Source organism: Apteryx mantelli, chromosome 3 (genome assembly GCF_036417845.1).
Source record: "Apteryx mantelli isolate bAptMan1 chromosome 3, bAptMan1.hap1, whole genome shotgun sequence".
In the NCBI taxonomy this organism is placed as follows: Eukaryota; Metazoa; Chordata; class Aves; order Apterygiformes; family Apterygidae; genus Apteryx; species Apteryx mantelli.
In genome coordinates, this window is record NC_089980.1 from 98,993,050 (window position 1) to 99,005,148 (window position 12,099).

Sequence of the window (12,099 nt, forward strand, 5' to 3'; positions counted from 1 at the left end):
CCAGGAGTAAGGAAAACTGCACTTACTGACTGGGTGCTCAGAGAACAGTCTCCCTAATATCTTAGGAAATGGGTACTTCCTGCTCATATTTTAGGTGAAACCCATACAACAATCCATTCTCAACGCTGGGACAGGGAAAGAATAGTCCAGTATAGACAAGCCAGCATTTGCTGAAGGACAATAATCAGAAACCAAACCAACTGTGTTGTGTGGTCAGTGAAATTGAACTGGTCTCTTTCAATATGTTCAAGGTTCGAATAATTTGAAAATAAAACAATTTAAAAGGATCTGTCTCTGAAATGAAATAGACACCTAGTTGTGCTTCCTGCAGGAGATGCAAAAAGACAAAGTGACTTTCAGGAGCCAACAACAGAGGCCTTCAAGAAGAGAGAGTCACTGACCCAATGTTCAGCAGATATCCAGTTGTATCAAAGATTCTGTATAGGCTGTATAGGTTATAATCGATTTGGTTCTGTTCTAAAGAAAACTGCCAAGACAGGAATAAAATAAAGATGAAGAAATAACTGAAAAAATAGTCAACAAAAAACTCAGAGCATGGTGCAAGGTAAAAATATCTCCAGTCTCAACTGTTTCAACCCCAACAGACGAACACTACACTAATCATTACTAAAAGACTGAATTGATCAAATCTGACAAATGACAACCACCCAGTGCAACAAGCTGACTACTTAAATAGTTGGGAACTTCTGTAACAGCAAATGGTAAAGGCAACACTAAAAACAAAATCAAAATCCTTTAAGCAAAGTTTACAAATATTCTGAAGTATATGAGAGTTAATGTTGCAACCTGCTGAGAGACAGACATTCACTGAAAGAGGGCTACAGTAAGAGCCTGTGGGAGTGATGGATTACAGACAAGAAAGCAAGCTCTCTGGGCTTTGTAATTTTGGTGTTATTAAAATATTCTACAAATTAGCAAGATGATGACAGAAAACAATGCAACATTACAGAGGATAGCACTGGCTAGAGAACAGCTTATCAACTAAGTAAAAAAATATGGAAATGTAATATGAAAATCCTGTCATTGATACAAAGAAAAAAAAAAACCCTATCCAGAGGAAGGAAAAAACCCCAGCCAAATGATTCACGTTAGTTGAATAGATGAGAATATAGTATAAAATTGAAAGTGATGGAAGGCTATGACTAACAATCTCCAAACTGGAAACATCTCCTAAGCCACCAACCTGGACTCTAAAGTTGAACAGAATAAGGTTACAATGAGAAAATCCCGAATATACTGACAGTTCCCTCTTTTGTTAAAGAGAATGCTCATCCTTCCTCAAAAAGATGAACACTTCTTTGTGTGGTCCTCTCTTCTAAGAGTTAGGCAGCAAGCTATAGCAGTTCTAATACATAGAAACATTTTGTTTTTCTGTTAACAGCATCAATTCTTCCCTTAAAGTGCCCCAGTAACTATATGGGGTCAGCACTGGTCCCAGTGAGATTAACGAAGAACACCTAGGGAGCTAACTCCTTGAAAATTAGTTAAACTAAGTACCAGAAGTAAAATTAGATCCAGGCTTGTTGCATCTCAAAAGTATGAAAACTATTGGTACAGATGTCAAAAGTGGTTTGCCCATTGCCATTGTTACCTGGATGAGGGGGCATACGTGGCTTCCGGTGAAGTCAGAAAAACTCACCGGCACCAAGCACACCAATATTGGTGGCTTCATTATCAATATTCCAGCAAACAGCACACTCAGTCAAGGCACTGGTCAGTGCCTTTAGCAGTCTCTTCCTCCTGAATATTAAGTAAACTGGCACTTGGCAAAAGTGGTAGCTCTACTTTTGAAAACATTTTATCAGGATGTGTAATCTTGTGCAACTTAGAAAAGTAGCATTTTTTACCCTTAAGACAAGTAATAACTGTAACAGGAGTCACTTGTAAGAGCTGTCACTACAAGGCAGAAGCATCTTTGAGTAAACAACATTCAGGACTAAAAGCAATCCTGAACTGTCAATAAAAGATGCTATCGGAAAACACAGACAAAATGCATAGTCATGATGACCAGATTCCCAAGGAAGTTCTAAATAAACTAAAACATAAGGCAACCAAAATATTAATTCAACCTCTCTCTTAGAAGTACCTTAATGTTAAGAGGACTAAAAGGCAGCAGATATGAAGCTAAATTAGAAACAGTATTCAGGGGGATTCTGAGAACTGCATATTAATAAATCCGATGTCTGTATTACACAGAATCACACAGAATCACAGAATGGTTGAGGTTGGAAGGGACCTCTGCAGATCATCTAGTCCAACCCCCCCTGCTCAAGCAGGATCACCTAGAGCACGTTGCACAGGATCGCGTCCAGGCGACTTTTGAATATCTCCAGAGAAGGAGACTCCACAACCTCTCGGGGCAACCTGTTCCAGGGCTCTGTCACCCTCACAGTGAAGAAGTATTTCCTCATGTTCAGATGGAACTGCCTGTGTTTCAGTTTGTGCCTGTTGCCTCGCGTCCTGTCACTGGGCACCACTGAAAAGAGTCTGGCTCTATCCTCTTGACACCATCGCTTAAGATACTTGTACACATTAATAAGATCTCCTCTCAGCCTCCTCTTCTCTAGGCTAAACAGGCCCAGCTCTCTCAGCCTTTCCTCATAAGAGAGATGTTCCAGTCCCCTCATCATCTTTGTAGCCCTTCGCTGGACTTGCTCCAGTAGTGCCACATCCCTCTTGTACTGGGGAGTCCAGAACTGGACACAGCACTCCAGATGTGGCCTCCCCAGGGCTGAGTAGAGAGGGAGAATCACCTCCCTCGACCTGCTGGCAACACTCTTCCTGTTGCACCCCAGGATACCATTGGCCTTCTTGGCCACAAGGGCACGTTGCTGCCTCATGCTTAACTTCATGTCCACCAGCACTCCCAGGTCCTCCTTAGATACACAAAAAATTATTAAAAGAAGTGTCAAAATGCAAATCTTGCGGAAGAGTAAGCATGACTTTTGCAAAAAAAAAAAAAAAAAAAAGTATTACACATTTATTGGACTCATCTGAGGGAGTTATGAGAATGTGGATAAGGGAGATGCAATTAATTTTCTAAAGGCCTTAAATTAAGTCCCTCAAAAGCTCTTAAAGATACCAAGCTATCTTGGTATTAGAAAGATGACCCATATATGGATAAAAATCAGTTAAAAAAGAAGGAAAAAGGAAAATAAAGTCTCAGTAGGTTCCCTGAGGACCTGTACTAGGACTCTTCCATCCAGCTTTTTTATAAATATTTGGAAAAGGGGTAGAGAACAAGGTGACAAAACATATTGATAAAGCAGGGTAGTTCAAAAAAAAAAAAAAAAAAAAAAAAAGCCAATTGTAAAGGACTGAAGAGGACTTCACACCATAAAGTGACATAACAGATGAAATTCAAAGGTTGATAAAAATCCAAAAATTATGTTCATGGGAAAAACAACACAATCCTAACTTTATATGCACAAAAACAGGCTGTGAAATACTACTCGGGAGGCAAATTGGGACTATAACAGACAATTTTAAGAAAACACTGGTTCAATACTCAGTCAAAAAGTCTAATGTTAGGAAATATTATGAAAGGAGTATAGAATAAAGTGGAAAATGAGTACATCTACATGTTGACTGCTGAATAAGCCTTTGGTTCCCCATATCAGAAATGGGACAGGAAAGCTAGAAGAAGGTATGGAAAATCTTTGTGTGAGGAACAGTTAAACAGACTAAAGACACTACAGAAGAGACAAACGTAGGGATATGATAGCAGTCTAATGAATCATGCCTTACCGAGAAGATGCATTCATTAGAAGATGGGAGTAATAATTCTCTTTTTAATAAGCAGAGGGCATCAAACAAAATAAGTAGGCATGAGGCTAAAAGGAGGTAGACAGTAAGAGGAACTACTTTACTTGATGTAAAAACTGTGGAAATCACTGCCACAGATGCTTAGATGTGACAGCTCATATAGATTCAAAAACCAATTAGACATCCTCACATAAGAAAAAAATCTGCCAAGGCCTGTTAACACAAGGACATCAGTTCTGAACTGCAGATCATTAGTAGATGAAATAATACACCAGGAAAATATCACTGTACATCTGTGCTGCTCACATACTCTTCCCCATGCAACTGCTGTTAGCCATTCTCAGAACTCTGATCTAAATGAATCTTCGGTAATGATCCTATTTGCATTTCACAGTTGAGTAAATGCCATACTAATATATTTTTTAAATATATATCTTTTATTTTTTGTTTTACGTTAAATATTTTTTGTAAGTCCTTACTGAATCTCATCTTATCATAAAAAAGCCTGTATGTCATCTCCCTTTGCAGGGCTTATAAAGAAAATGACAAAATATCTCCAGTTATGATTATGTTTTATGCAAATTACTAACATTAAATTATTTGTATATTCTTAGGAACACACTATTTTAATAATTAAGAAAACTCTACAGGTATATTTTATTTATATACTTTATAAATTTATCACATAAAATATATTTAACATAATATTCTTATCTATCATAATAATATTTCAATATATGATCATAATGAGGCATATTTTTCCCATACATTGTTTTAAATTTTACCTTTATCTGGATCCAACTGTTCCTGGGAAAGAATACCACACAACACTGGGCTGTTCCACACTCCCTTCTCTTGAGTAAGTGTAGTTAAAATATGCAGTTCCCGGCTGCCATTTTCCATCAAGTTTTTATGAGCCACCTGAAGGATACATTTTATAAAACAAAGTATGGTAAAAAAACAACAGAAAATTGTAAGAACATATGATCTTTATACCTTATGTCAAGATAGAATAACCCAGATGAAGAGTAAAATGTACATCAAAAACACCTTGATGTTCAGTCTGTATAGGTGTTATCTCTGCCTCTGCTTCCAGAGATGTAGGCAAAGAAACCACAAAGATTGAGTGTCCCAAACCTTGAGATTTATTAATTGAGCCATTTCTTAAACTTCTGAAACTGAATTTTGAAATAAGCCTCCCTTTTAAAATGAAGGATGAGAAAAGACTGTGGTCCACATAATGGGCTGACACCAGCAGACTAAACTCTTACTAAAGGCAAAAGATTTAAGCTGTAACAGCTCACCTGATCGTTATATGCAACTATGATGAAGGCAGACAGAAGTCTCCAAATCAGTTAAAATAATTTCCACTGCACTTAGAAACCAAGATAGTTTCTGGAAGCAGAGGGATGTTTGGAAGCAAACTAATTACCTTGAAAATTCTGTTGCTTAAATAGTAATCCACAACTAACACTGGCCCTGAAAAAAGGAAGGGATCATCTAAGTCTCTTCACTTTTTTTTTTGTACTCTTGCATTTGCCCTGAAGGATGTGGAACCTCCCAGCACAAAGCACATCTCTTCAGAGTTAATTTATAACAGGCAGTTGCTAGTAAAAATTTACTCTAAAAATCACCCCTGGATTTTCATACACTTAACGTAGGCTGAGAATACTTAGGCAATTGTATCTGGTCTTCTTCAGTTATTCCTCCCCACTGTGCACACACACTTTTTTTTTTTTTTTTTTTAAACTCTAGGCAGGACCTCACACTACATTATTTCTGATAAATACTGAGGAACAGAACTTGTTCCGCATCCTTCTCTAAAGCGGAACACTAATCCTTAACCTATTAGTGCCCTCTGGGAGATCCTGCAGTACCAAAAGTTGTTTTCATTCATATTTAACCTCCAACGTACAAACAGTAAATATCAAAGAATGACTCATACGATATTATTTCATTTCTAACAGTATTAATAGACAACTATTTTTAAAAACATTAGCTTATTTTCAAGTACCTTAACATATTCCTTCTCCACAGCTGCTATATGACTGCATAGACAAGCGATTTGACCGACAACTTAATTACTTCAGAGTACACAGAATTTCCAGCTGAAGGGCTTGATCTTTATCACTTAGTAGGAAACAAGTCTTTGGATAGACTACATACTTAACACCCCCAAGTTTCCAAACCTTTCGTAAAAGCTGTTAAGTCTTCATTTCATGAAACAAACTCACCTGTACAAAAGCCTGAAATTCTTCCCATTTACTTTCAGGTAAATCAAGAGGCAGACACAGTAGAAGTTCAATACAGCTTCTAGAAGGCAAATGAGAACAGTATTTCAGGCAACTTTTTTTTTTTTTAAGATGTATAATATACAGCTCTTTATTCTAGTATCAAAATAGTAATTTGTTTGAAATCACAAAAAGTCACAAAACAGTTTGTTTCTTTTAAACATATGAAGAAAAGAAATACTAGACACTCTTGCAGAAACTATAAAAGCAAGCTCTCTACAAAACACTAATTCCAACAAAAAAATGGATTTTCCTTTGAAGTCCAACCCTATAGCAGCCTGTGTAATAAACGCACTTTCAGATTGCATGAAGATGAATAGTAGCTCACCATTTCAAAATAGGGATGTTGGCTTGATCCAGAATAGAGGAACCCTTGGAAAGATTGCTTCATTTCCAACAACCAAAGAAAGAATTTCTCAGACAGCAGTTCACCATGAGGAAAGAAAGTGTATTCCAGCTTATTTAGAATTTTTATAGATTGTGAACTCAATTGAGAAAGCATTTAGGCAATGGAAAGTTAATGCCATATAAGATTCTTTTTAGGAACTGAAAAACATACTCACAGTGCTAAACGTTCAAGCACAAAGGCTACATTTTCACACTCAGAGGTAAGATAAGGTCGTGCTTTAACATAACTTCGGATAGCCACTGTGTACACCTCTAACAATGGCAGAGGATCTTCTGATGTTTTCCACTTTTCTGCATATTCCAGCAAAGTCTGTATGGAAAGAGGAACAAACAAACCCAAAATTCAAGAATAAATTTAAGTTCTTAATTGTACACTCCTCTCTAATAGACTATCCTTCTTAACAATTCCATCCATCTCCTCAAAGTTAATTATATGTTCCCCAAATGTGCCTTTTTTCCTTAAAATTAGTTGTTTCAGTCTGAAATTAGTTGTTTTAGTCTGAAATTTAACCCACTAAAAATTCTTCTCTGATCATATAAAAATGTTATGACTGACACTTCTCCCCAGTCATATCAGCATATCATGGAGTTTGTGTTCACATTTTCCAAATTTAGAAGCCTGAAGAACATCTCTGGGAACATAAATACTTAGCATTTTTTCTTCAGAAATGCATAATTAAGGGACTGAAAATTCATTTCTTTAGACGCTCATCTCTACAGTTCAGCTTCTAAAGCAAGTAAATTTGAAAGTATTAGTCTCTGTTTTCATTTCTCTACTTTCAGGAACTATTTTACATTTCCTCTCTTTTGCCTTCTTGCCACTACAGGTATCTTCAAGGTATAAACGGTCTGTTTAAACGATCTGCCCTGAAAGGAATATGAACTAAATATTTTAAAGAGAGCATATAAACACCCAGAACACACCAGTCAAAAAGGTGCTTTCCTACTTGATACAGCAATACCTAAAAACAATGATATAGAAATAAAACTAATTACAGTGATGCATACCCAACTCTGTAGAGATGAAATCACTACCACCAACCAAAGGTACAAAAGGCTCCCATTCATTTCAGTCAGGTCCGGGGGATTCAGATGCAGATACATACATTAAGCAGTAGCTAGGAAGGTTCTCGTGCCACCATGCAGAACATGTCCCTCTGAGAGCTCTGCTCTGAACCCTGGGGCAACTTAACAGCTTGTAAACCAACTCCTACACTGCCAGTTTACAGCCTGTCATATTAAGACTGCCAATTTTGCTGTTTGCTTCTTATGGGAATAACAAGTAGAAAACTCAGAGTAACAGACAGTAGTTTAGGTTGGAAGGGATCTCTGAAATAGCTTGTCCAACATCCTGCTCCAAGTTGGGCCATCAGAAGAAGCTGTTTGAAGTGATGTCCCGTGGAGTTGTGAGTATCTCGAAGGATGGAGATTCCACCACCTCTGTGGTAACCTGTTCCTGTGTTTGACTACCATTGATTGTGATTTTCCCCCCCCTAATATCTAATCCAAATTTCCTGTCTTCAAACTCATGTCCATTGCTGCTTGTCCTGTCATGTGCACCTCCAAGAGTCTGGCTCTGTCTTCTCTATACCCATACACCTGTAAAATGCATGAAGATAGCAATACAATTCCCACCCAAAGCCTTCTCTTCTTAATGCTGAACCCCACTCTCTCAGCCTCTCCTTGTACCTGTGCTCCAAACCCCTAATCATCTTGCTGGCGCCCAACTGCATTCACTTCAGCATGTCAATGCAGTCCCACAAGTGCCCAATAAAGGGGAATAAACATTTCCCTCCACCTGCAGGCTACACTCTTGCTGATACAGCTCAGGGTGTCCTTGGCCCTCTTTGCTGCAAGGGCACACTGCTGACTCATGTTCACCTTTTTGTCCACCAGGACAACTGGTTTTTTTTTCTGCAGAGCTGCTCCCCAGCTGGTCAGCTCCCAGCCTCTACTGCTGCATCGGGCTATCACCTCTCACATGCAGGACTTTGCATTTGCCTTAGATGAACTTCATGTCAGCCCATTCCTCCAGGCTGTTGAGGTCCCTCTGAATAGCCCTTGAGCCCTGCCCTTGAGCATACTGACTGTTCCCACCAACCTGGTATCATCTACAAACTCGCTGAGGGTGCACTCGGTCCCTTAATGCAGCTCACTAATAAAGAAGTTGGAGAGTGTCCCAGTATCAGTCCCTAAAGGATGCCACAAATAGTCAGCCACCATCTGGACTTCATACTACTGATCACAAGTCTTTGAGCCCCATGGTCTAGCCACCTTATACTGCCTGGATAAGTTGACTATTTCATGAATTTGTCTATAAGGATACTACCCGAGACCATCTTCAGGGCCTTGCTAAAGTCAGGTAAACAACATCTGCTGCTCTCCCCTCATCCACAGAACCAGCTATTTCATCACAGAAGGCAATCAAGTTGGTCAATGTGAAAGCATTTTACATAGCTCATACTGTCAAGGCCACTTAGCGAAACTTATATTTCTCCTTTTTATTAACTTTAGCTGTAATAAAAACAATTTTGACAATACTGGTTCAATTCCGACAGAGCTTGTTCCAGTCAGGAAAATTAGAATTCTCTCAGAGCCCTCTGGAGAATAAAGCTCCACTACTACAGAATTTCCTCATACACAAACAAAAACCAAAACCAAGTGGTTATAAACTCATTTTAATATGTAATTTTTTATTTTTAATATGCAAATATAACATTCTTAATGAACATGTTATGTCTGGGATATAATGCAACTCAAACTATAAAGTCAGACCTTAAGCAAGTTGTCTCTGGGTTTATGTATTGGAAAATATAAGCAAAAGAATATTAACTCTTCAGGAAGGACAAGACACTCACATTAAAAGACAAGATAAAACTATTTTTATTCCAGTCTTCAACTCTACTAAGTTTAGCATATGTTAAACTGTATACTGCCTCACCTATGATAGTATCTGCACTGAGTTAGCTAGCAGACCTAAGAGCGTACTTAAAATTCTCACATTTGGCCGTGACCAAAATAAACACCCTCAATCAAAATTTCAACCATATTATGCTGAACCAGAAAACTGTTTAATGTGGTTACTCTCAGTCACAATACTGCAGCCAGGTTACAGCACAGACAAAACGCAGACTAAGGGTATCCCAGTCAAGGACATAGCAGGGAAGCAATATGCAGTTTTTGGCAACTAGTTACATTAAAACAGATTTTAGTTTAAAAGGAGGTCTTAACACACACCCAGTTTTTTTAAAAAAAGTTATATACTCCACCTTTCTGCTGCTGTAGAAGACAGCTTCTGCAGCATCTAACGCTCCCTACTGGAACTTTGAATCTGATTGAGATATTGTCTGTTTTACTATAGCAACACGATCCTCTTCTAACAGTAGTAGGAAAGCACCACAGATCATGGTAGAGCAACCAAAGAACAACAAAATTCAGCAGAAGCATGAAAGAAGAGTTGGCAAAGGAGGAGTGGGCAAACAAATGTGTTAACAAACATCTATTTTTGTGTCCTTGGCAATTTTGATCAATATGCTAGAATAATCAGATCAGAACAAAGCAGTCTGTTTCACAGAATCTCAAAAGCAGCTTCAGTGAAAAGCCTCCCTCTTCCCAAATACTCACATAACTAGATGTACTATGATTTCTATTATTGTTTTTGCCATAAATGACATGTTTAAGGATGCCAGAGGTAAAGCAGCAAAGCTGAAGAACAAAACAGTGTATAAAAGTATACCTTACATCCTTCACTCTTTGGGTCAAGCAGCAATTGTTTGAGCAGAACAGCCAACGTTTTCTTCCCCCAGTCTAGCTGATAAAAGTATTCATGTTAAAAGAATGCAAAGGAAAAGCTTTAGCTTTACACAAATGCCACAGTCTTGCACAACAAACCACTTCTCATTAACTTGATGCTGTTCACTTCTTGTTAGGAATACAGCAAAACAATCAGTGCAGCACCTTTCACAGAATAATAGCATATAATATTTTAAATAAAAAACATAATTGCTTAATTCTTTTTCTCTAAAGGATAAACTTTTTTTCTCTTAAGTGCTCAGATGTGACTTTTATTTTTGCACTGGAGAAAACAACACACAATCACTTTTTGTTACAGATCAACATCCCAGCTTTATTAACTTCATACTCGCTTGAAAGAAACAATTCTCCCTCCAAGGTGAAAATATGAAAGCAAGCTGCTGGTGACATTATCAGTAGAAGAGGGATAAACATGGTAATAAAACATTCAGTGTAGTTTACTGTTCATATGGATTCTTAAATAAGACAGGAAAATTCTTTGCATGCGTATGGAATGCTACCTAGCTAAAACAGTGAGTGAGCTTCATCTAATTTGAGATGGATATTTAAAGATAATGTTGTCATCACAAATGACTTTCCCTTTTTGATTAATTTGAAACAATGTACTTCTCATTTTAGACTAAATATTTTTTTTAAAAAAGACAAATAGTAGTTAACATACCAGACCAAGGCAGTAACAAGTTTCATAAATTGCCATTTAGTTTTGTCTAGCTGATTGTCCAAAACCACCAGAGCTGACTTGGTCACCATAAATCTGCCAAAAAGCTTCTGTCAGTAAGATAAGTATATATTTAGGAAGCCGATACATCAAGTCATGAATCCTGTTTAACATCAGAAACACACCAGGTTTATCTGTTAATGACTTAATGTAAATCCCATTTTGAATGCATGGCTCATCTGCCTTTACTCCTGTCCTTTTCAGAAGCCCACATAAAGCAGCAAGATTAATGCAAGTTTTGACATAGCGAAGGACATTTCAAAGTCAGCTACCAAACCAAGACAACACATCCTTCAAGTTGCAAAGTGTTAAGTTGAGCTGGGAAGGGAAGAAAAAAGGGGGTGAGGAAGGAGAAGGAAACGCGGCAATGGGTCATCTTGAGCAGCATGACTAAAGAATTATAAAAAAGGATTCTTGCAAGGACAGAAAGCAACACCTAGAACATGAAGAAGAAACTAACTGCCCCAGTAGAGCCAGCGATTCAGAAAATACGCCATAAAAAGTGTTGGTGGAGACCTATAAAAACTGGGTCAGAAGATCTGTTTTGTGGGGAGCAAACAGAGAGCTTACAAGGAGTTGGCAAGCTGGAAAAGCCCCAAATAGTCAGTACCACAGACTCATCAGAGGGAGGAGACTGAAGACCACAGGCCCAGGAAGGCAGAACCCTAGTGGAATTCTCCCAGGAATTCTCCCAGTGGAATTTCTTTTCTGTAAAAAGAAATTTACAGAAATATCACAGAGTCATATGGTAAGTACCAAAAAGTTGAACTGAGGAGGAATTATAAAAAGCACTTGCTGAACCTATGAAAACCCAGCCAACACTATTCCAATCCAAGTCCAGACTAACAAAGATAAATTGAAACAAATGAAGTTCAATTTTGAAAATATGAGGTTTAGGAGTAGTTAACAAAAAACAAAATAGATACAATCAATAAACTGGCGAATTCTCAGAATCCACCTAACAAAAATTATTTGGTATGTTGGTGAATTGTTACTACTGATAACGCCCTTTAAAAGGAGCATCTACGGATGCAAACACATTGTATAAAGCATACAGAGAGGTTTGCCCTGTAACACAGTGCC

General features: G+C 37.9%; 1 protein-coding gene across 2 annotated transcripts in view; it reads right to left on the reverse strand.

The window, feature by feature from the left end:
- The window catches only part of ZNF292 (zinc finger protein 292), a 57,881-nt gene that overhangs the window by 20,799 nt on the left and 24,983 nt on the right, over positions 1–12,099 (reverse strand). Inside the window, exons 1-4 of one of the 2 annotated variants that reach the window (XM_067294022.1) lie at positions 6,641–6,661; positions 6,406–6,462; positions 6,021–6,099; positions 4,572–4,707 (exon numbers count right to left, since the gene is read on the reverse strand). In XM_067294022.1, coding sequence (XP_067150123.1) covers positions 4,572–4,689 — 118 coding nt within the window. In that variant the 5' untranslated portion in view covers positions 4,690–4,707; positions 6,021–6,099; positions 6,406–6,462; positions 6,641–6,661. Of the gene's footprint in view, positions 1–4,571; positions 4,708–6,020; positions 6,100–6,405; positions 6,463–6,640; positions 6,796–12,099 lie in introns of those variants that run through there. The other variant, XM_067294021.1, reaches the window with a different exon arrangement.